The sequence below is a fragment of the Gossypium hirsutum genome, chromosome A05 (genome assembly GCF_007990345.1).
Source record: "Gossypium hirsutum isolate 1008001.06 chromosome A05, Gossypium_hirsutum_v2.1, whole genome shotgun sequence".
In the NCBI taxonomy this organism is placed as follows: domain Eukaryota; kingdom Viridiplantae; phylum Streptophyta; class Magnoliopsida; order Malvales; family Malvaceae; genus Gossypium; species Gossypium hirsutum.
Window position 1 is genome coordinate 14,475,908 of NC_053428.1, and position 22,679 is coordinate 14,498,586.

Consider the following 22,679-nt stretch of genomic DNA (forward strand, 5'->3'; position numbering starts at 1 on the left):
CTATTATGAAAAGACAATAAATTAGGAAATATTGAATATTCCACTATTCAATAAATAATGGAGGAGTGCTATTCTATTCCCCTAACCAAACATGGTGTAAGACTTTACTTGAATTTTTAATAAATTACTAAAATACCTACTGATTTATCAAAACTTTTGATGATTTGCCAATATTTCTAATACTTCCTCAATATTTCTAATGACATTTACATTTATTTATAAGAATTTACCAAAACTTTACCAAATATTTTACCAAAATTTCAAACCATTTACCAATATTTATATTGATTTACAATTTACCTATTTTTTATGGATTTATCAACACTTTTTTAGATTTGCCAAAATATCTAAGATTTTACCAATATTTTTATTAATTTACCAGTATTTATATGAACTTACTAAAATATCTAACATTTTACTAAAAAGATTAACATTTTTGGACTTATCAAAATATTTAAGACTTTATCAATATTTTTATTGATTTACCAATATCTAATAATTTACAGAAATATTTATATAAATTTATCAAAATATCTAACATTTTTATCAATATATATAACAATTTACCGAAATATTTAATATTTTACCAAAATTTTTAAAACTAAACCTTCAAAAAAACTTTTTTTAACCGGCTTTTTATGTAGGAACCCATAGTAAAAGTGTCGGTTTGTTTCCCGAGAAAGTAAAAGCCAGAAAGTCATTGTCTTGTGTCTTCTCTCGTCCATCCACAAAACTATTATGAAGATGCCAAGAAACAAGGATCTCAGTTTTCCATATTAGGAAGATGCTTGTTTCTTGATCAAAAGATGGTACTATTTAAATAGTATTTAAATTTGAGCTTCAAGTAAGTTTTCGTGTTCAGTCTCGTAGTGTTGAGGTGAGGTGTAATCCAATGGGCTTAAGATAGAAAATGAGACCTGATTCAGTTGCAATAAGTGGTGTTTGAAGCCTAAAGTTTCAAAGCATAACTCATTCGACTCAGTCCAAAGGATTAACACCCATCGACACTTGTCATTTTCTAATCTATGTCTAGTTTAAACCAAGCAATCAAAAAGAGTCTAGAATTTTCTTTTTCATTTTCCAGAAATCCAAATCATCATATATATATTTTCCATCTATTCCGTTGGAAAAAAATTGTATTATTCTCTTGAAATATCCTGAAGTGGTAAGCACCTTTTACAAGTTTCTAGCAATTTCCACTGAATAGCAGAATCGTTTAGTTATCCTTACTCTCTAATTAAAAACAAAAAAGCAAATATTATAGGAGAGGCAAAGTAAAATAGTTCAGAAGCACAATGGCAGAAGAATTGGCGCTGGATTTGGAGGAGCTAAGGAAACTTCATAGCATTGCAAAAAGGCCACGCATTCTATCTCTTATTTCCTCTGAGATTCGCAGCTTGGAAAAGGTTTTCTGTGTTTTTGCCCCCTCTTATTTTTCATTTCCTAATTGCCATTAGTCTTTTTTGGGTGTTGCTAGATTTTTCCTGTCTTAAATGAAATGCCGTGCCGTTGTTTTGATTCTTGTTTTATTGTTGAAAAATATCATTTCCCTGCCATGTTTAGTATTTTCCAAGTTCAGATTGACTTGATTCTGAACCGAGTCATTCAATGATTCTTCAGTTGCGGGCATCGAAAGAAGATGGCAATGCGGCGGCTCCTCCTCCCACTGCTTCACAAATTCCTACTCCGATATCAACCTCAGTTAAAGCTCCTATTAACCCAGCATTGAATTATGTTTCAGTCTCATCGTTCAGCTGGGATCAGGATATGGATAAAGTCAAGGTAATAAAATTGGTATTGGTAAAGATTTAAGAATTCCCCATTACTATTATCATATAAGTTCCCGACATTACATCAGAAAATTAGTGTTATCTAAAAGTTATGCCTAATGTATGTGTTTGTTGGACAGATATATGTCTTCCTAGAAGGAGTTGAGCAGGAAAAAATTCAGACAGACTTCAAGCCTTTGTCATTTGATGTTAAATTCCATGATGTCAAAGGAAAGAACTATCGATGTGCTGTTCCAAAATTGAATAAGGAAATTGTACCAGAGAAGTGCAAAGTGGTAGTTAAGCCTACAAGAGTCATCATCACACTGTTTAAAGCTTCTAAAGGGGATTGGCCCGATCTGTACTCCAAGGAAGATAAGGTATTTGACTGCAATCCTTATTAGATGAACAAAGGTTAATAACTTTCTTGCTATGTAATTGAATTAAAATGGTTTTTTGTTTCTTTTGCACAGCTGAAACCTAATTTGGATAAAGAGCAAGATCCCATGGCTGGAATCATGGACTTAATGAAGGTAAGTTTACTTGAAGGATTATATATAGAGGCGGAATTAGTTTAATAATTTCCACTATTTACCTTGATGTTGGAATATGAAAATTACAGAATATGTATGAGGAAGGGGATGATGAAATGAAGAGAACGATTGCGAAAGCGTGGACTGATGCCAGATCAGGCAAAGCAGAAGATGCTCTGAAGAGTTATCGATGAATCCAATATTGAATCTTTACGGATATTTTAGTGCAATGGCCTTTTTTTTAGAGCTTGTGTTTCTCTGTTTTCATGTTGTAGGAGGGTTCTGTCTGGACAGTTTGTTCGTGCTATGAAGTGTCGTTGCAAATATGTCATCCAATGTTTCATGGTCATAGGACTTATTGACATTGTTAATGGACATGCTGATAACACTTGCATGTGAGTTTCCCGTAAATAATGAACTCACTGTCAGTAAAATTTTATGAGAATCGGAAGATGGGAAATCTGGAGAAGTTGCATCTAACCATTTTGGCAGCAGTGTGCAGTCATTGGAGTAGTTTGAGTGCCGTAGTCTGCATTGAACTCCTCGTAGCGATGAGCATGAAGATAATCTGATGGTCCTGCGTTATACAAAGCAGTTCCTTCAGTGTCCCAACCTTGGGAAACTCTGCAAACTAAAAACTACTTTTCCAGTTCTTCATTATATTAATATAACAAATTTTAAGCGTACTAAAAAATGCAGTCAGTAAGGAAATAAGAAAATATAAAGTATAGGTTTTTTATTTGGAGGAAATTTTTATGCGACAGAAAGTTATGCATTCTTTTTCTATTTGTTCTTTTTAACTCAAATCATAATGTTGGCTCAAATATCAAAGTACTCTCGTTTTTGCTTCATCAAACCCTAGTGCAGCTTGACCCCTTAACTTCTGCCGTTGCTCTGGCCGGTCAGTGTTAGTGCTGTCGGCCCGCCCTCTTCCACTGAACTTCTTTGTCTCCGTGCCAACCATCATGGGAAATCTGAATACTTCATCAGGAGGAAATGCAAAAACTGTAGTCTAAGGGTCGATTTAACGCAAGTGTAGCTAGGCCATCAGCTAGAATAGCCGTTAAGCAAACCATGGATAGCAGTATTGTCTTGAGAGATCATGCTTAGGCGTTGAAGAACCATTATATGGCAACCGAGGGATTTTAATCGATTCATTTATTATTTTTATTGATTTGTTTTATTAATCAATGCCGTCACGCGGTCTTCATTTCCATTTCTTTATATGAAAAAAACCTTCACTTTCAATGAAATCCCATATATTAAATAAAAATAATGAAGAGAGAAAGAACAAAAGAAATAGTTTGTTTAAGATGCTTCTCCAAAATCTATATTTATAAACATTATATACTTAAAGGACATTAAATTTATCTTGATCTTAATATACATCCACTTAATAATGAAAAATTTATAACACTACCCTTGTATGTTCATTAGTAGATAGATAACGTGCCTCCTGAAACCTTATTAAGACAAATTTTATGGGAAAAAAATTTCTTAATGAAGGAAAAAAAGTACACTTATCTATAATATGCATAATATGTGCCGCTTCATTAAAAACTTTATAAAAAAAAATTTAATGGGACAAAACCTCAATTTTAAAAAAAAGAGTACAATACGTATTTACTCCACTCATGACTACATCACATAATATCTCATATTTTATGTATTTCATCTTGAATATCAACTTTACAAATGAGTATTTGAACAAATTTGTTAAACATTTATATTATTATTATTCTGGAAGTTATGAATGAGAACGACTTTAGGAAAATATATTTTGGTCTCTTTAAGAGTTCCAACAACAATCATAACAAACTTTGATCATGATCTTTCTATGTTGGATCATTTTAAAATCTTCCTTAAACTATTATTCACTAAGTCGAATTTACCACATAAGTTTAAATAATTTCAATTCATATAAATATTTACACAAACATATTGAACAATTTCTCAAAAAATTCTATATGTTTCTAGCATTTTAAATCATTCAAGGATTTTAATATAAACTTCATTATTAATGATTTATATAAAATATTATAACAACAATTATAAGACGCATGTTAAATATTTCATAAATGGTCAGACTTAATAATATATCTAAAGATTATTGCATTCCCACAAAAGAATATTATATATTTTCATCATTAGTACCTCACTGGCTTTATACCTTAGATGTTTGGACTACTGGTCCACAAACTTCATGGATTTAATACTACTTAAATTGCGTCTTTTTATTTTGGCCAAGCTTTTTCATGTCTATATTTCTAAATAGATTTATTCAAAATTCTCATTTTCTTTTATTCTCTCAATAATATCATTGCATGCCAAAATCATTGTTGACAACTTTTAATATTTCATGGTTCCATATTTTCTTATATTTATATAACTTATTGAGATTTCTTTATTTTTCATTGTTTTCATTTTTAAGTACTTGAATCTCTTCGGGAGTTTTAATAATTAATTATGTTTTGGTTCTCTTCTAGAACACTTCTCTCACTATAAGATCATCAAGATTTATTTTTTTCTTTTATAATAGTTTTCATTATTGGAACCAAGAGATTTCTATGCTTTATGCATCACTTTCATTTATTCTAACAAGTTGTATTACTGGAACTTCAGTTCAAATAAAAACTTTAGCTAGTTATTATTATGAAGTTAGTAAATATAACTAACACATAACTGTAAGGATTTAACCTATTGGGAAACTGCCAAATCATATATATATATACACGCGTATATGGATAGATGGAATTTGCATCCTCTCAAGCTGCAAATTCAAAGGATCGAAATTAGATGATATCAAAGCAAATAGCAGCTCACAGTGATGGGGCCGAGATCCACCATTGCACAGCCCTTTGCAAGCAAAAAGCAAAGGAGCTCCTCGACGAGTTTAGTTAACCGAAAACTCAGATGCCTTTGAACAATGTCATTGAGGTCGGGTTTTGTTTGGCTCAAACAGCAGAAGACCTTCAAGTACTTCTTCAAGGTCTCTTCATATGGATATGAGATAAAGGCGTTCCTTGAAGATCGTGGAATGCGAAACAAGGAAATCATATTCTTTCCGATATTTCAAGTGATGCCACCAATATCATTTTTACTACTCCCATCTCATGGGATTGTCAAAAAGTTTTCTGATTACGAACCAGAAGAGGGGAAACTGAAATGAGTTTTCTTTTTCGACGACTGAAATGTTGAAAATCAGTAAGTTTTTTTTCTATTTAAAAAAAATTAAATTAAAATGTCATAATGCTTTTAATTATATGTTATGAAAATAATAATCAAAGATAACGAATGTTTGTGGATTTTATTGTATGTTTGAAATTAATTAAAATTTCTTCGACACTTGATACTTAATTTCTTGTTTTCGAGTGCTGCATTATTATTTGAAAATATTATGTACAGTTAGATAAAAAATATATATTAAATAACATAAAAAAACAGTTAAATATTAACGCATAATAATTCAGATAGAAATTTAAAACTTAAAAACAATTTAATGATAATGACATTGATAAAATAAATGTAAATTACTAATAATATTACCAGATCTTTTCTAAACTTGTTCATGGATGGAATCGGACCACTGCCCGGAAAATGTCAAGATTGGACTGGTCATTCTTCACATATTAATAGAATATTATAGAAAATATGTTTTTATATTAATATTTAATTAAAAATGTTTAGCCAAGTCCCACCCTTGCACTCCTAAAGATTTAAGAGGTGGAAGTATATAAAATTGGTGGGTTTAAATTTCCAAGAAGTGGAGATCGAATTAGGCGAAGATCACAAAACCCCCTGGAAACGATGATTTCTATGCTTTATTGCCGGTGTTAGGCAACGTTTTAGCAAGACAACGTACCTTTTTGTTGACATATGCACAAATAAAGAATGAAGCCGACAAAATCTATTATATTTTAAACGTATTATCAACCTCTCTTTGATGAGGTCATTTCCATAATAAACAAAAGGCTCATTTCTCTCACTCTATATATCACTAAAATCATCACTAATATAAACATTCTAGCATCCTAATCAAATTATGTGGCTTGTTACCATCAAACAAAAAATCACAGAAATAGTTTTCTAGCAAAGAAAACGAGCCATTTTCCCCCCATTTCATGCATAGAGTACACGCTACGGAAAAGCTCCTATTACACGAGACAAGAGCCCTGCAACCGATGCCAATTCACATGCATGCTTCCAATTTTCTCGGCTTATTTTTACATATATAATTTACCAGCAGAGTATGTCAATGCAACAAACATTTTAGTCGTAGAATTGAGGTATCTCAACTGGTACCCATTACTGTTGGATATTATAAAGATTTTCTAATCTTCAAAAGGTTATGGCTTTTATTTACCAATAAAAGAGAAAAGGATATGGCTTTTTTTTCTTCTAAACCGACTGTTAAGTATGCAAGTCTTTGCCCAAGCCATATGGAGTTTAGTCGTTAAGGTGAAATCTATATTGCTTACCCAATTAAATCACTTCCAAAAATGGGACACATAATTAAGTAGTAGATTTGGCGATCTTGCTATCGAGATTGAACTATTTATGATGCTTTTTTTTTTTTTACGTGTAGAAACTATTGCAGCTTTATATCTTTGCATTTCACGAATACTTTTTTCTCAGAATGAGAATATATTAAAGCAAAGATTAAAAAGGAAAATAAGCATATATTCTGATATTAATATATCAAGAAAATTGTTAATCAAGTAATGCAAATAAAAGAACAAAACACTAGCAGGCTACTGCAGTACTACTGTTCTCTGAAATTGAAAGAAAAAAACAAGGGGCTTTTATATATCGCACGTGTAATGGGAATGCATGGAAAACTGGAAATACCTAGAGAGGCAAAAACTAAGGAAAAGTTTGGCAGATCCTCTAATATCTATTTACTTTCCGCTTTTATTATATTTATCCCACATTACAAGATTGGTATAATATTGCTTTTCCATCGATCAAGGAGTTCAAGAAAAAGGAAACAAAGAAGACGAAGATGAAGAAAGATTGAATAACAAAGTGGAAAGCTAAGCACAACAAAATCCACTGATACCAACCATTCGTCTTTCTTTTATCTGTTTAGTTTTCAGATGAAAACGTAGAGCTCTAGGGTTTTGCAGTAGTACCGGAGAGGCCACAGATGAGGTCCGGTGCGACCGCCGAGTCGGGCTTGTCATTGTGGCATGGAGATGAACCGGAAGGAGGGACAAAGCCCTTGGGGAGCATGACAGTGAAAGGCCCGGTTTTGAAGTTTCTGTCCATGTTGATCTTCCTCCGTTTCATCATCTTCCTCTTCCTCTTCTTCTCCAATCCCCTGTCCGGCCTGTTCAAGAAGAAGGGCGTGGCGTTCTTGATGCGCAACACTTGGTAAGCGGCGGCTGGTCGGCGGTTGGAAGGATCGGTGCTGCTGATCTTGGGAAGGGTTTCATTGCATGAGGCAGGGGAAGAATAATAGGAAAGGAGGAGGAAGGCCAAGGAGATGACAAGAAAAGCAAAGAAATGCTTCAAGGTTTGATTAAAGAAACCCATGACGGAGTAGAGAGTTTAGGTTGTGATGCATTTGTATATGAGGAAAACGGGACTAAAAAATAAAAAAGAGAGAATGGTTTAATCTCTGAGATTTGGAAACCGTTAATCCCAAGGGGTTTGTTGCAGCCTTTTTAAGAGAGTTTGAGGAAGGTTCAGGCGTGAAACCAGCCGTGGTTTAATTAGGCATAGAGGTGTAACTAAAGTCTTTATATATGCGTGTTCTTTTTCAACTCTTTATATTTGTGTTTTAATTAGGGCCAATGCTGGCTACTTGGGTAACTTTTACGAAAATTGTTTAAAGTATAAATTTAATGAGAAAAAAATTATTATTTTTAGAGAAAATTTACATAAATATTTAATTTTATATGTGAATAATAGTTAAATTATTAATATAAAATTTTATATAAAAATATAACTTAATTCCAGTTCAACAAGTATTATTTTCCAATTTTTGAATAATGGTAGGAAATATGTAAAACTAATAATAATATAATATAGCAAAATTTATATAAATACAATTCATTACATCTAGTTATCTCACTTTGATTAAAGGCTAAAGCTCAGACATTGGTACATTATAACTACATTATAGCGATATTAATTAGTACTTTAATTTTATAGTTTTAATGATTTTTAATTTTTAAAAAATAGTTCTTATAATTTTTTGAATTTTAAAATTTTAAAATTTTAAAAAATTAATTAAATGTTCATGTGTCATCCACATGGTAATCTATGTGTATGCTACTACCTCAACAAAGTTAAAAAATATTAATTTTTTCATATATTTTGAGAAATTTGATAGAAAATATAAATTCAAATATTAAAAAAGACAAATAATTAAATAAATAATTAAATTAATTTTTTTATAAAATTAGAGGACTAAATAAATCATTAAACATTTGATTATTTGGTAAACAATTGTTTTTTTCTTTGGTCAACATTGGCTTAACAATAGTTAAAAACCGAAAATGCTGAAAAACACACACACGGTTTAAACAAAATTAGGATTTCTTTTTTTTACATTTAGAAAAAAAATGGGTTTATAATATTATTAAGTCTTTACTTAATACAGAATTTTTAATAAAAATTTGAATATGATAAATAGATAGATAATTACTTAATATTTATATCCATAAGATTAAATTATTTTTTATAAATATATTTGAAATAAATTTTTTTAGTTAAAAATAAGATATTTAAATTATTATATTTTAATTTTTATCCAAAATTTTTTGAAAAAAATTCTAAACTATCTAAAATAATATAAAATATTATGTTAATTATATTAATTTTTTTACTAAACCAAACAATTTTATAATGTAAATTTAGTGAATTAATTGCATCAAATATCCCCAAACTATAATCTTCATTCTAAATTGATCTTTAAACTTTAAAACATTTTAATTACATCCTCAAACTATCAATGTTATGTCAATAAGGTCTTTGTATTATTAAAATTGTTAATTTAACCATTAAATGATATGATAGATCTTATGTATAATAATTTAAAATGAAAGTTTTAAACAAAAATGAATATTGTAAAAATGTATATTGTAAAAATATTAATTTTGAGATTTTCAAAACTTTTACAAAAACTATCACTCACACACTTTTTTTTTCGGTTTTACTTCATTTTTAGCTTTTTTTAAAAGCTATGTGATAATATTTTACTTTCTTTTAGATTTTTTTTATTTTAAATTATGTTACATAAAATTTTACATGTCATTTAAGGCTAAATTAACAGTTCCAATAATGTAAGAATATGGTTATTATAGCAATGTAATTTAAGGATATAGTTAAAACATTTTAAAGTTTAGAGATAATTTAAAATAAGAGTTATAATTTGAAATGTCAGATGCAATTAACTTAAAATCAAGTCTTATGAAATTAATTATAGAAATGTAACACTTAACTTTTAAACAATTTATTTTTTAATTTTTTATAGATAATTTTCATTTTGATTTGGCCAAGGAAGTTACACAATGAAAATTGATTAACTATTAAAAACTAATTTATTTTTAATATATTTTTTTAATAAAAAATTTATTGTAACTTGTATTATAAATTAAATGACACTGAATTAATAAATTTTAAAAGTAAAATTTTATTTTTAATATAATTTTGTTATTTATATGTTAAAATAATTTATTCTTTACTAGGAGTAAAGATTAAAGCTTTCGTCTAATGCGGATTCAAAATGTAATATTTTTGGTAAAAATTATATTTTACATTATGTAGGACACTAATGAAGCTATAGTATAAATAATAAAGTTGAGGCTATGAGAGGTTTGACTTCTTAAAATAGAAATAGTCTAAAAATAAATTTAAAAAAATAAAATGAAAATATGTAAAAATAGAAAATAATAAAAAAATATTTTTATTAAAATAATTATTTAAAATTAAAAAAATTAAACAAATATTTCAAAATTCAAATTATCTCTGATTCAAACTAATATGAACATAAAATATTTATTTTTCAACAATTTTTAAATATCAAATATGTTATGTTGGTACAAATTAGTAAGAATTTTTATGTATCATATTTTATATTCACAAAACATGTTTTTATTATTGAAAAATATCTATTTTTTATTAAATGTGATCTTCAATTTTCAAAATAGAAAATAAAATTATTTCTAAGAAATGGAAATAAAAAAATATAGTATAGACGGCGCATTACAAAATCTAATTTAATTTACGACAATTCTTTTTAGAAGACTTTGAAACTGCGGACACCCTTTACTAAACAGACAATTGAAACGTGCCGAGAGGTGGAGTAACAAAATCCTCTCTCTGTCCCTTACTCGCTCCCCGTCTCCTCCGCTGTTGACGACGATCTTCCATTGACTTTTAAAGCAACGAAAACAAACTAAAGCCACTAATTTGAATCTCCTACCTCAGGAGCTCGCATGGTTTCGCCGCCCAAAGTAATTTTGCCTCGCTTTCTCGCACTTGCTCTTTCTTCTTATTTTGCCCGCTAAGTTCCCGATCTACTTTGTCAGGAAAAAGAAGAATAACTGCCTGAACCGGTGAATTTTGGAAAAGAAATATTTAGATCTAAATCTTCCAGCATGTCGAAATCGCTTCCTTATTCTATGAAAGATGTTCACTACGATAACGCCAAGTTTCGTCACCGATCTCTTTTCAAGGTATTGGATCTCCCTCGCTTTATATTTCCCTGCATTTTGACTCTTAATTCATTTCTACTCTTTATCGCATTTGTTTCTTTAGCTTTTGATTTTCTCGAATTGTAATTTTCGATTTCTTTCTTTATTTCTTACGGGAGATGGATTGGAATTTTCTCCTTTTAAGTTGAAGTTGCTCTAGCTGAAGTTTATGACAAAGTATTAGGTTTTCTTCGCGGATCTGTATGTTGGTGTAATTTTAACATGAACACAAATATACGTGGTAAGCAATCAATGTGAAAGGTGAGAAATGGAAAAGATTAATAACGCAATTAGAGTACAGAAGATCAAAGAAATCCAAATAATTTGTTAAATCTTAAGGAATCTAATTTGAAGTCCTATTAGTATCGATAAATACACATAACTTGTCGGCCTTTAAAAACTAGCCTTTTGGTTTGAGTAATGTGATTTTGAACTTTTGTCTATGGAGCATGCCATGTATTAAGTTCTACAAATTCGTTTTTTTACATCACTAATTAGTTGCTTGATGTATGATATTTGATTTTAGTTTGGTGTCTGGACCGTACTAATTGTTACTCTTAGTATGCTTTGACTACCGAGAGTCCATTTGCTGAAGTGCCTGATGGAAAAAATTGGCTAAATTTCCTACAAGATTGCAAAAGATTTGGCAGTCGTGGCTTATTTCTTTCATTTTTTAAGTATTCTCCTTTATTTAGAACTCTTATTTCCAAGACTAAACATTTTATGGTATAGTAAATGTTTGATTTGAATATATTCTCTATTCTTCTATGTTCTATTCCAGGTGATCACTCAAACCTTACTTACTAGTAATATGAGGCGTGAATGCGTAAGTTGTAGTACAGGGAAGTTTTTAGGTTTATTAATGATCTTTGGCTTAGCATGTCTTATGTTGACTCATACAAATAAAGCACATTCTGTTTCTGATGGACTAGCAAAAGGTATTGCGACAAATGAAGAACATAAGGAAGTTACTGATATTGGCATCAGGTTTAAAAAACTTTTCCGAAGAGCACCCCGCCTTCCTCCTCGATTATCGCCAGATGAAAAAATCATTCATCATAATTTTACCGGTAAATTAAATGAGCCTAATGTTGAAGAACAATGGAAAGCTAGACAACAAAATGTAAAGGATGCTTTCACCCATGCATGGTCTGGCTATAAGAAGTTTGCAATGGGTTATGATGAGCTGATGCCAGTGAGCCGGCTTGGAGTTGATGGGCTCGGAGGTCTAGGTGCTACAGTTGTAGATGCTCTTGATACTGCCATGATCATGGGTCTAGATGATGTTGTTTCTGAAGCGAGCTCATGGATTGAGTCGCACCTTTTAGATAGGATTAGACAGAAAGGGCAAGTTAATTTATTTGAAACCACAATACGGGTTTTGGGTGGTCTGTTGAGTGCATATCATTTGAGTGGGGGGGATCAAGGCATGACCTTAGCACAGAAGGGGCCAAAACCTACTATTTATCTAGACATTGCAAAAAACTTGGCTGATCGTCTGCTATCTGCTTTTACTTCCAGTCCAACCACCATCCCTTTCAGTGATGTTGTGCTACGTGATTCCTCAGCTCATTCAGCTCCTGATGGACTGAGTAGTACTTCTGAAGTTTCCACTTTACAGCTTGAATTCAATTACCTCAGTGCAATTTCTGGTGATCCAAAGTATAGCACAGAAGGGATGAAGGTTTTGGCGCATTTGAAAACTCTTCCCAAGACAGAAGGACTAGTTCCTATCTACATCAGGTATTTTTATTCTCTCCAATCATGTCATCACTCCTAAGTTACGGCTACTTTAAACAGCTATATCCTTTGTTATGTCTTTCTAAGGTTTTCTAGCCTGTCGATTTAGGTCAATGAAATTTTCCGTTTGCTTGGGTAAAGTGATGTCAGCCATCAAAGAGAGTAGAAAATAATGTCATAACTAGGTGTTTCATCTATATCATTGGAGTTTTATTTCATTTATTATCTTTCTTTGGATGGTTAAAACATACTGGATTGTTTTTGACTGTTGGCTGTCACACACCTTTCTTTCTTTCTTTCTTTCTTTAATATACCCACCAGTTACTATGCCCTAACAAAATTCCTTAGTTTATGAAATGAGATGTGATTTAATAGACTGGGAAAAAAATGTCAAGTAGAAGACAATTACTTAAAGATAATACACACCATCAGGATTTTTTGGGGGAATACTTGAGTTTGTGCTCAAATTGGTTTGCTTATCTCTTTTATGACTTCCATAAATTCGAACAAGAACCTTTTAAGATTGTTCAATCATAAATCTTACATATTCTTTTTATGTACAGATTGTCAATTTCTTTGGACAAAATGATTGGCTGATGTCAATATTCTTTATTTGTCATATATTTCGTTTATTAAACTTATTATCATTGTCATGGTCATGGTCATGGTCATAATTATTTGTTTATGGTTATCAGGTTCTGAAATCATTGATCATGTTAGTATGAAATTATTTATTATTATTATTATTATCATTATCTTGATCATCTTGCTGTGGAATGCAGCCCTCATTCTGGTGAATTTAGTGGAGAAAATATTAGACTTGGATCTCGAGGTGATAGTTATTATGAGTACCTAATCAAAGTGTGGCTTCAACTACGGGATACTCAGGATGGTAACTTCACTTATCTTCATGACATGTATGAGGAAGCAATGAGGGGAGTTAAACACATGCTTGTTCAAAAATCAACACCAAGTGAATTGGTTTTTGTGGGGGAATTACCTGTTGGACCGAAGGGTTACTTGAGTCCAAAAATGGATCACCTGGTATGTAGTGCTTTCTCAATCCTTGAATTTTAAGCAATACCTGGACAAGTGGAGACTTTTAGTACTCCTCTGTTTAGACTGTAGATGTTAACTTTCAGCTCATCCTTCCATCCTATCTAAAACGTTAGATTCTTTTTGAGGATAAGTAGCCACATAATATGTTTATAGGAGATCATAATGTCTAGGTTCCTACACTTGAGAATATGAGGACACTTTTTTTTTTCTTCTGTTCCTGCTTTTAATAAAAGGAGTATATGATTATCCAAAATATAAAAAGAAAGGAGTGGGTATTTTGTATTAAGCAAATCAGGATTCTAGTCTCCTACATATCCACAATTTGAAATTCATACTGAATGTACCCCCTCCCTTCCCTGCCCCCCCCCCCCAACCACTACTATCACTTACGAGAACAGTCCACTGTCCTTTAACATATATCGGAGGAAATAACCTCAGATTTTAATTCTGTTTTTCTTGGCACCAAAACGTGTTGGCTTTACCAGAAAAAGTAGGCTATTAGTTGACACCTTAAAGAAGTAGTACTCTTTAGAGCATTGGTTGTTTCATTTCAAAACTATGATGCTGAATAATGCAAGGAATCAGCTACCGAGGTTAGGAGTTCCTCCAGTGTTTCCAATATATTAGAGCTGCAGTTGTTCAGCAGAATGAGGCTATTACCTAGCACCTTCAAAGCAGTATTCTGCACATCCAGTTTTTCTTTTCAAAACTATCACGCTGAATAGTGCAAGGAAGCAGTTAGATAGCAGAAGAGTTTCACCAGTGTCTCTAATCTATTATAGCTTTAGATCTCATTTAGACGAATGCAGAAGCTATATTTCTGTATTAATCCTCGGCTGTCATGAAATAATTTTCTCTATTCGTGGATTCAACAGAGTATACTTTATTAATGTGTGAGTATTTTTACTGTATATACCAGGTATGTTTTTTGCCTGGTACTCTTGCGCTTGGTGCCACGAAAGGCCTCACAAAAGAGAAAGCAATGAAAGACAACCTTCTTACATTTGAAGACCTGGATAACCTGAAACTTGCAGAAGATTTAACCAAGACATGTTTTGAGATGTATTCAGTAACTTCCACCGGTCTGGCTCCTGAAATTGCATACTTCCATACTAAGGTTGGTTTCAGTTTAACTTGTTTCTCGAAAGCACTGACTTAGTTTTCATATGCACCAAAAAGGTTCATATTTGCTTATTCATCTATGTATGGACACACTTCTTTTTGCTTATAGTAATGATCTGCTGACTTGATCTGATTTAAACAGGATTATTTTGAGAGTGGTCTTGATGGCGGAAATAAGAGTTCAGAATATGTAAATGACATAATAATCAAACATGCAGACCGTCACAATCTATTGCGTCCAGAAACTGTTGAATCCTTGTTCGTGTTATATCGAATCACTCAGGATCCAAAGTATGCTCTTTTAGTTCTTTAGTTTCTACTCTCTTTCCTTTTATTTAATTTCTATACCTATAGATCTTGCATGGGTGCAACTTGTTTTTTCCCCCTCTAATATCATGCATTGCAGATATCGAGAATGGGGTTGGCAGATCTTTGAGTCATTTGAGAAATACACAAAGGTAGAATCCGGCGGATACTCTTCTTTAGATGATGTCACCACAGTTCCTCCTCCAAAAAGAGACAAGATGGAGACATTTTTCCTGGGTGAAACATTGAAATATTTGTACTTGCTCTTCGGAGATAGCTCTGTTATGCCACTTGATAAATTTGTTTTTAACACGGAGGCTCATCCTTTACCAATCAAAAGCTCTTAAGAGAAAGGCAATATTGTGAAGGGTAGCGTGTGAAAGCTTAACACCTGTTGGCGTGGGCACAGTTTCTACTGGTTTTTGACATGGTTTAGTTATTTATATTGTTATGAAGGCTGCCTATCCCTAGTTGGCCGGGATCCCCACTTTATCTAAGCGGTGGCTTGACTTTACATGCCTTCAACACATCGACGAAATTGATCTGCAATTAGACGCCTACAAAAACAAAAGTTACGTTGCCATTTACTTGGTCCACCTAATCATCACGGGCTTGTAATATTTGTTACGATAGACAACTTTTTTCAGGTTATGTAAGGATGGGGTTTTGCCCGCCAGAATTCGAGTGAAATATGGCCATATGTAATTGACTTCTCTGATTAATTTCTCTGATTAATTTGTGGTCCCAAATCAACTGATCCCGTCATATTTTTGTTAATATTTCACAATCATTATCATTGCCTCAAGGTTACATACCATCTGTAATGATCCATGATTGTCTCTTTTTATTGTCATCAGGTCACACTGAAATGTACATTCGCACATTCATTTTGATGGAGAAACAGATTATCACCGTCTCGAACGACGTGTACATCATCTATTTCTGCATTCTCGGCATTAACGACTTTCGTAAATGTGTAGCCTCCAAAATTTTCACCTGCAGTTTCACAATGTTACAAAATGAGCAATTATTTGTTACTTTTTTTCTTCTTCTTTTGTTTAATAAATTCGGATTCCAGTTGATTTGTAATTGTTTTCCCCTTACGTTTCAGATTTATTTTAAGCCCTTTTAATTATTTTTAGTCAGACTTACCAGCCACTCTGAGAAGCTCTTGTATTGAATCAGGTAGGAGTATCAACTTTCCAAGTTGCCTACTTGATGTACTGCTGCTCAGCAAGTGCATGTGAATAGTAACTCTCTTCTTGGTCGGTATAATTTCCTCCCTGTAAATGGGTGAATTGAAGAAATTTTGGGCCCAATTTCTATTTCCATTTGGACTAGTTGTTTCTGGCCCGATAATCTCTATCCTATGTTCATCATCTAAATTTTTGTTCTTTTCGTAGGTCTGTAAGAGCTCATATATGCTCTTGCTTCCCTGCTGCTCTGCCGATGCTTTTGGCGTCCTTGCTCTTGCATCTGGTTTATTAACGCCTGCTCCTCCCTCCACCAGAATCTTAACCATTTCATTATGCCCCTTAGGAACAGCATCATGGAGAGCTGTTTGGCCATCCTCTGCTGTTGAAATTCCTTTCATAGGGAATCTACCTCTTTGAATCGTCTCTATAGCCTCTGATCCTGAGATATTTATGCCTATTGCTTCTCTCTGTGATTGCTCTTCATATCCAGCACTCAAACAACTTCCTCCCATTGCTCCTTGCCCAAGCCTTGAATTCTGGATCAACTCCGGATCTATATTGGACTGGTCAAAGCTGCTGCTGTGAAGCCCATTTATTTTCTGCGAGAACAAACCATCAGTTCTTGTTCATGATAACATTGTCTTCCATTACTCTAAAAATTGTCTAGTATGATATTTACCATGTAAAGATTACGCATCATAACACGTCCTTCTTCTGTATTTATTTGTAAGATGCTCATCAGTGAGGTTCCGTTCAGTCGTAGTATTTGACAAAGCTCAGTGGTCCTAGCTGTGTATGGTTGTGGCCTACAACATAGAACTCCAACCTCTCCAAACATATCTCCTGCTGCAACCTTTTCCGTAACCTGTAAATCACATACCTGATAATGCCCATCAGCATGGGAGATTAAGTTCTGCAAATCAGGAATCAAACAGCCACCAAACTAATGTCAGAAATCGGCATTTTTTAGTTTATATATTATTATTCTACACCCATAAGAATAAGCCTACTTACAACTGCTCCTGAGACAAGTATATACAGATCCGTTGGGGCTTCATTCTGCAGAATAACATCTTCTTTGGGTGGAAAATACTCGGCATCCATTTCTGAAACCTTTGACAGGGTAATAAATTTGCATTAGCATCTTGTGAAATAAAATTCAAAGTGATGCATGTGTATAAGAAAGATATGGACAGATATATAACATGAGAAGTATTATTACCAACTGAAATAGGAAGTCATCAGAAACTCCTTGGAAGAGATAGGCTTTTTGCAGGATGTGAAGGAAGAGATGCTGTGCAATGCTTGAGCGGATGGCTTTGGGTAAACTATTTAGGGTCTCTTGTTGCTTCAATCCTTCTGCTTTGAACCTTAAGCATATGTGTGACATTATTTGATCTTGTATGCGAGGGGACAATTGATTTCGTGTCACAAATTCCGAAGCAGCTCTAACTGTATCCCGCTGTAGCACCCAAAAATGTAAAAGGAATGGTTTCTTATTATTAGCACTTCCAAGGCTAGACATGGCATCCTTGTCAAAAAGAAAACACTGTTGAATCTGAATATAAAGGGATGGAAGCTTGTCATTTAGTGCCTAAGAATCTTGACATCACCTTTAAGCTAGTTTTTAACCTTGAATTTTTTTCATACAAAATTGTCAAATTGTGGGGTATAGAACTATAGATAGTAGATACATTGTCTTACAAATAACCAACATTTTCTGTAGGTATGGTAGTTTTGTTGATTGTGACGCTTAATTTCATTTGGTCCTTGTAGAACTTATTTTATATGTTCAGTTCCCCTGGCAGGTTAATAATGGATTTCTAACAGCCTGAAAGTTGAAAGGGGCAACTTACAAAATTACGGGTCCGGCTTGTCCAGTGAACTACCAGGTTAGTCATGTTCCCGATGAGGTAAGCTGTTAATCCCAAATTAAAGAACATGTAAAAGATATAAAACAGCATCTCTCTTGGATTCTCAGCATGCAAGTCTCCATAACCAGTGGTGGTGAGAGTTGTAATTGACCAGTAAATCGAAGTCACATATCTATCCCAGAGACTGTGCTGTTTGAAATTTGGGTACACTGTACCAATCCAGGTCCTGGAAGGATCAGGATATCTATCTGCAATCAGATAGTTAAAGCATCCAGCACAATGTACCGCAAACATGGTCACCTGAAATCAACCCAAGGAAAATAACCCTTTTTTTCAAATGACTGAAGGCAATATTTGTGATAGAGGGGAGACTAGAGGAAGTTTCAATGGCTTACAGAAATGAGCTTGGTGCACCGAGTCCAGAAGTAGTTGAACCGAATGTCTTTCTCAAGTCTGAAGGAAAGGGAAAGGAAATCAGTGAGTAAATATTTAAGCATTTGAAGAAAGGGAAAGGCATGGGTTGAATGAAACTGGTTATAGACCTTGCAAACAGGGAGCTGACACGTCTCAGACGCCAGAGTCTGAGCATGTTGAGTAGCCTGAGCCCAAGTTCACTGTCATGATCTGTGAACATGAGGCTGAGAGACTGAAATGGGGCAGTGGAACAGACATCGAAAGCAAGCCAGGTAGATATGTACCTAGATGTTGGATGGATCATTTAAAAGCTCATTACTAGTTCAAATAGTTGATGAGCATTTTGTTATTCTTAGTTGATATACACATATAAAAGAAGCCTTTGTATGTGATTGAATGCCGCAAAAATCTTATTTACCTGATGGCAATTTTCTTGGGATCATCAACAAGGAGATAAGATTGGCCATCTAGATATGCAACAAAGAAGGTGAGAATAATGTCAGCAGCAAAGAAGCCATTGACAATGTTATCAAAAATGAAAAGTGCATCATTCTTGTCAGTTAGGAATGCAAACTCGAATGGACAGATCCAGGCAGAGTAAATGACTAGAACAACCAGCCATATCTCCCAAGCCCTGTAATAAGGAATAGGACCATAAGGAGCAGCTTTTAAATATATTCAAAGAAATATTTTGAGAAAGCCATGTGTAAATGGTAATCACCTATAATGAGGGTTGAAAGGGGATATTATGTATGTACGTAGCTTGGTCGCATGGTTAATTCTAGCCCCAAGTGAGGGAATGAGGTCACTTGAGAAGCAACTGCCATGAATATCACTGTCCATACGAAATTCATCCATGCAGAACCGTTGGAAGAAGTTTTTCGTACAAGAAAATGACATGTTTATTTGTTTGAATTTCTCAAAGCTACACCTACAATGAAGTTTCTCTAATAAGCCTCCGGACAGGGTTAACTCTGAAAGGAATGGTTATATATATAGCAAACTTGTGACGGAGGACGTTGGATTGATTTCCCTTTTTATAACCTTGTAGGTTATCTCAATTTGCCCCGGACATGATTAAAGTGGACGTGCGAGCTTAAGCAGCTAATAGGTCACTAAGAAAGGAAGAAAAAGCAGAAAAAAAACAAGGGCAAATATTCCATATTTTTGGTACAAGAATGATGAAGGGTAAACAAGAAAAGCATGACAAGATGAAGGAGAAAGTGAAGGTAAATGGAAAGCAGTGAAAGTGGCAGACATGGGGGTTGCAGCAAAGATATTTTCAGAGGGAAAGGAAACGAGACAAGATAAAGAGAGGCTTGAATTGGATGTTTGAAAGGAATGGTGATTGGGGGGTTGAAATGGTGCGGCTAGTGATTGTGGGATTTCCACCATCAAACCATGTGCAGGCGTGTATGATATATAGGACGGATTTGAGTGAAAAAAATTTGGTGTTTACACTTCAGAATCCAGAGATGGTCCAGACGCAGACAGTCGTAGTAGAATGGGAAGGATGTCCTTATTTATGGATGCCACGTAGTCCAATCAGATCATTTGTTATAGGTATGCCACCTTTTCCTCCAAAGAAAATTCTATTTCAATACCATTCCATCCTCATCTCCTTCCTAGTAATAGCTGAAGTTGTTTGATTTAGCCACGCAATCAGTGAGGACCTTAAGCTTTAAAAATGCATATAATTCAACTGGCTCCTCACCCTCCACCGGTTGTCTCTCAGTCTCAATGCTTTTGAGTTTTGACCCTTCTCTTTCATGTTCAGCGTACGCATTATTATTACGTTGCCTTACCACTTTTTTTTCTTTTTCTTTTTATATTTGGTCTGTGTCTTTGATCATTTTGATTATAATTTGCATCTTTGCTTATTCCCTTCTAAATCTGACATATATATTCATCAGATTAAAAAGAACCTTTTGGCCTACTAAGAGCCATAGTTATATGTATATACCCATGGCTCGCCCTTAAATGATTGCATTCGACGTCACTTCCATTCTTGTTCTTCACGTTAATGCGTATCTAGTGTCAAAATTGTGGGGGGGGGGGGGAGAAAGACCAGCAGAGGACCAGTTATTTAAGACTATCACTGAGTATGCATGGAAAAAGACCCTAAAATTTTTTATAATACTAGTGGAAAACTAAGCATTGTAGAGGGGTCGAATGATTAAACATGGATAGTATAAAGCTGGAAAAAAGTTGACATTTATGTAAGATTGAAGATGTTAAGGAGGCTTGGGACCCAAAGAGGCCCCCCCTCATTGTGTCTGATATGTATAGTAAATGAATTTGGCAGATCCAACCATCCAATTAAAAACGCACTGGCCACTTGCCACTGACTTTTGAGAGGAACCTGAGCCCACCTCAGTTGTGCCCTTCCTCTTCTTTTGGGGTTTCCAGATGTAGGTTAGTGCAGTGATGTTGACCCTCTCTCTTTCTTCAATCTTTCAACATTTGCAGAAATAAGAAATGTGTGAAGCATGAATTGGGCAAATAGTGTTTGATGGGTTTTTGTTAAATCAGTGCCTTCAGATTTTTTTTAAGCCGTTTATTTTAATACCTAAAAGGTGGATTGAAACCTAAAACTTTATTTGTGTTTTTGAGATGTTTATCAGAAATTGACATTTTCTTAGGCACGTGAGAAAAATATTTATTGCTGATGTTAGTTGAGGAAGTAAAGGAGGGAAACTACGAAGGAGAATGCTTGGAGAATGGCATAGGTTCACACCGTGTAAAGTCCATGAGATGCTTTATGCAATGTTGTTAACACATGTACTAGTGTGTATATCTTGTTAACCCATGAGAATGGCTAGGCAATAGGATCTGGCAACCATTGTCTATCACCAAAAAAATCCACACCATCTCCATCACTCTTATGCTATTTAGGCTTCTTCCTTCTAAGTAGTGAAGAAAAACATTTCTCATCATCATTATTCCTTCAATAGTTAAGAGACAACCCCACGGATGCCTCCTATATTGCTTCTTTGCAGCATTGCTCTCTAAGATGGGAACTCTTTAGCACAACTTAGTAGCTGGCAAGACCCACTAAATAGGAAATTCAAACTCTCCAACCTTTAGCCATACGAACACAAGGTTCCGCCTATCTAAACGTTGGTTACTTGAGACAACTTTGCTCAAGAAGGGCTCATTCTGAGCATGCGCTTTAAAATACGCCATACCACGTTGATATGGTTACACTCTAAGAGAAAATAGAAATATTCTTTTAAATGCTTCTAACGATGGCTACTCATCCCACCTTCCACAATTTATATATAAGGCCACCAATGCCCACCATGCATGTCCTGCAAACTTCTCAAGGGAAATGTGATACACATTTAACATGCTAACAAATAATGAGTGTATAGGTAAGTAGAATTTGCGTTTGAATATGATTATTCAAGAATATATCTATTATATGTTTATTATTAAAAGATGTGATTATTTATTTAGATAGTTGTGTTCCTCTAGAGAGACATTAGAACTCTTATAAATAAGAACTAAATTTCATTTGCCCACACCAGAAATCATATAAAAAATATTTTTTTATTCTCTCACCAGCTTTTATATTTATAGAAATAAATATAGTAGAATTTTTATAATATAAATTGCTAATATATCAATATATGTGTAAAATTATACAAATAAGACGAGCAATGTTTGTGATGTCTAGCTTATTTTTTTTCTTGCATTTTATATAATAAAACAAAAATATCTTTAAAATAATAAATATTTTTTGTTAAAATAAGGAGTTTTGAGAATTTAACAATTGAGTTGGACTCGGTTATAAGTGACACCATCTCAATCAAAATTTTTAAATATAGTAAGTATAGATATACAATGTGGTGAAACAATTTGTATAATAAAAAGTGAAATGTATGAAAATGTTAATAAATCTTTGATTGAAGTAGTAAAAAAAAAGATTTTACAACCAACAAATAGTTGGAAGAAGTAGAAG

The 22,679-nt window shown here is 33.4% G+C and overlaps 4 protein-coding genes across 4 annotated transcripts; 2 read left to right on the top strand and 2 right to left on the bottom strand.

The window, feature by feature from the left end:
• The first annotated feature begins 513 nt into the window (after positions 1-513).
• Positions 514-2,988, top strand: LOC107958414 (calcyclin-binding protein). The gene is made up of 6 exons (XM_016894177.2): positions 514-1,165; positions 1,265-1,406; positions 1,621-1,782; positions 1,910-2,149; positions 2,243-2,302; positions 2,392-2,988. Exons 2-6 carry the CDS (start codon positions 1,296-1,298, stop codon positions 2,494-2,496), a joined length of 678 nt encoding a protein of 225 aa, XP_016749666.1. The 5' UTR covers positions 514-1,165; positions 1,265-1,295; the 3' UTR covers positions 2,497-2,988.
• A 4,426-nt stretch (positions 2,989-7,414) lies between these two features.
• On the bottom strand, positions 7,415-7,837 carry LOC107960750 (uncharacterized). Its single transcript, XM_016897036.1, has one exon. The coding sequence runs from the start codon at positions 7,835-7,837 to the stop codon at positions 7,415-7,417; it is 423 nt and encodes a 140-aa protein (XP_016752525.1).
• A 2,717-nt stretch (positions 7,838-10,554) lies between these two features.
• Positions 10,555-16,041, top strand: LOC107958416 (mannosyl-oligosaccharide 1,2-alpha-mannosidase MNS3). The gene is made up of 7 exons (XM_016894179.2): positions 10,555-10,764; positions 10,840-10,986; positions 11,786-12,747; positions 13,527-13,788; positions 14,723-14,920; positions 15,068-15,216; positions 15,332-16,041. The coding sequence occupies exons 2-7, from the start codon at positions 10,909-10,911 to the stop codon at positions 15,576-15,578; spliced, it is 1,896 nt and encodes a 631-aa protein (XP_016749668.1). The 5' UTR covers positions 10,555-10,764; positions 10,840-10,908; the 3' UTR covers positions 15,579-16,041.
• On the bottom strand, positions 16,039-20,385 carry LOC107958415 (potassium channel KAT1). The gene is made up of 10 exons (XM_016894178.2): positions 19,437-20,385; positions 19,134-19,349; positions 18,844-18,999; positions 18,697-18,754; positions 18,284-18,601; positions 17,650-17,889; positions 17,442-17,540; positions 17,107-17,340; positions 16,384-17,026; positions 16,039-16,227 (listed from the first exon to the last, which is right to left on the bottom strand). The coding sequence occupies exons 1-10, from the start codon at positions 19,613-19,615 to the stop codon at positions 16,085-16,087; spliced, it is 2,286 nt and encodes a 761-aa protein (XP_016749667.1). The 5' UTR covers positions 19,616-20,385; the 3' UTR covers positions 16,039-16,084.
• Positions 20,386-22,679: the final 2,294 nt, after the last annotated feature.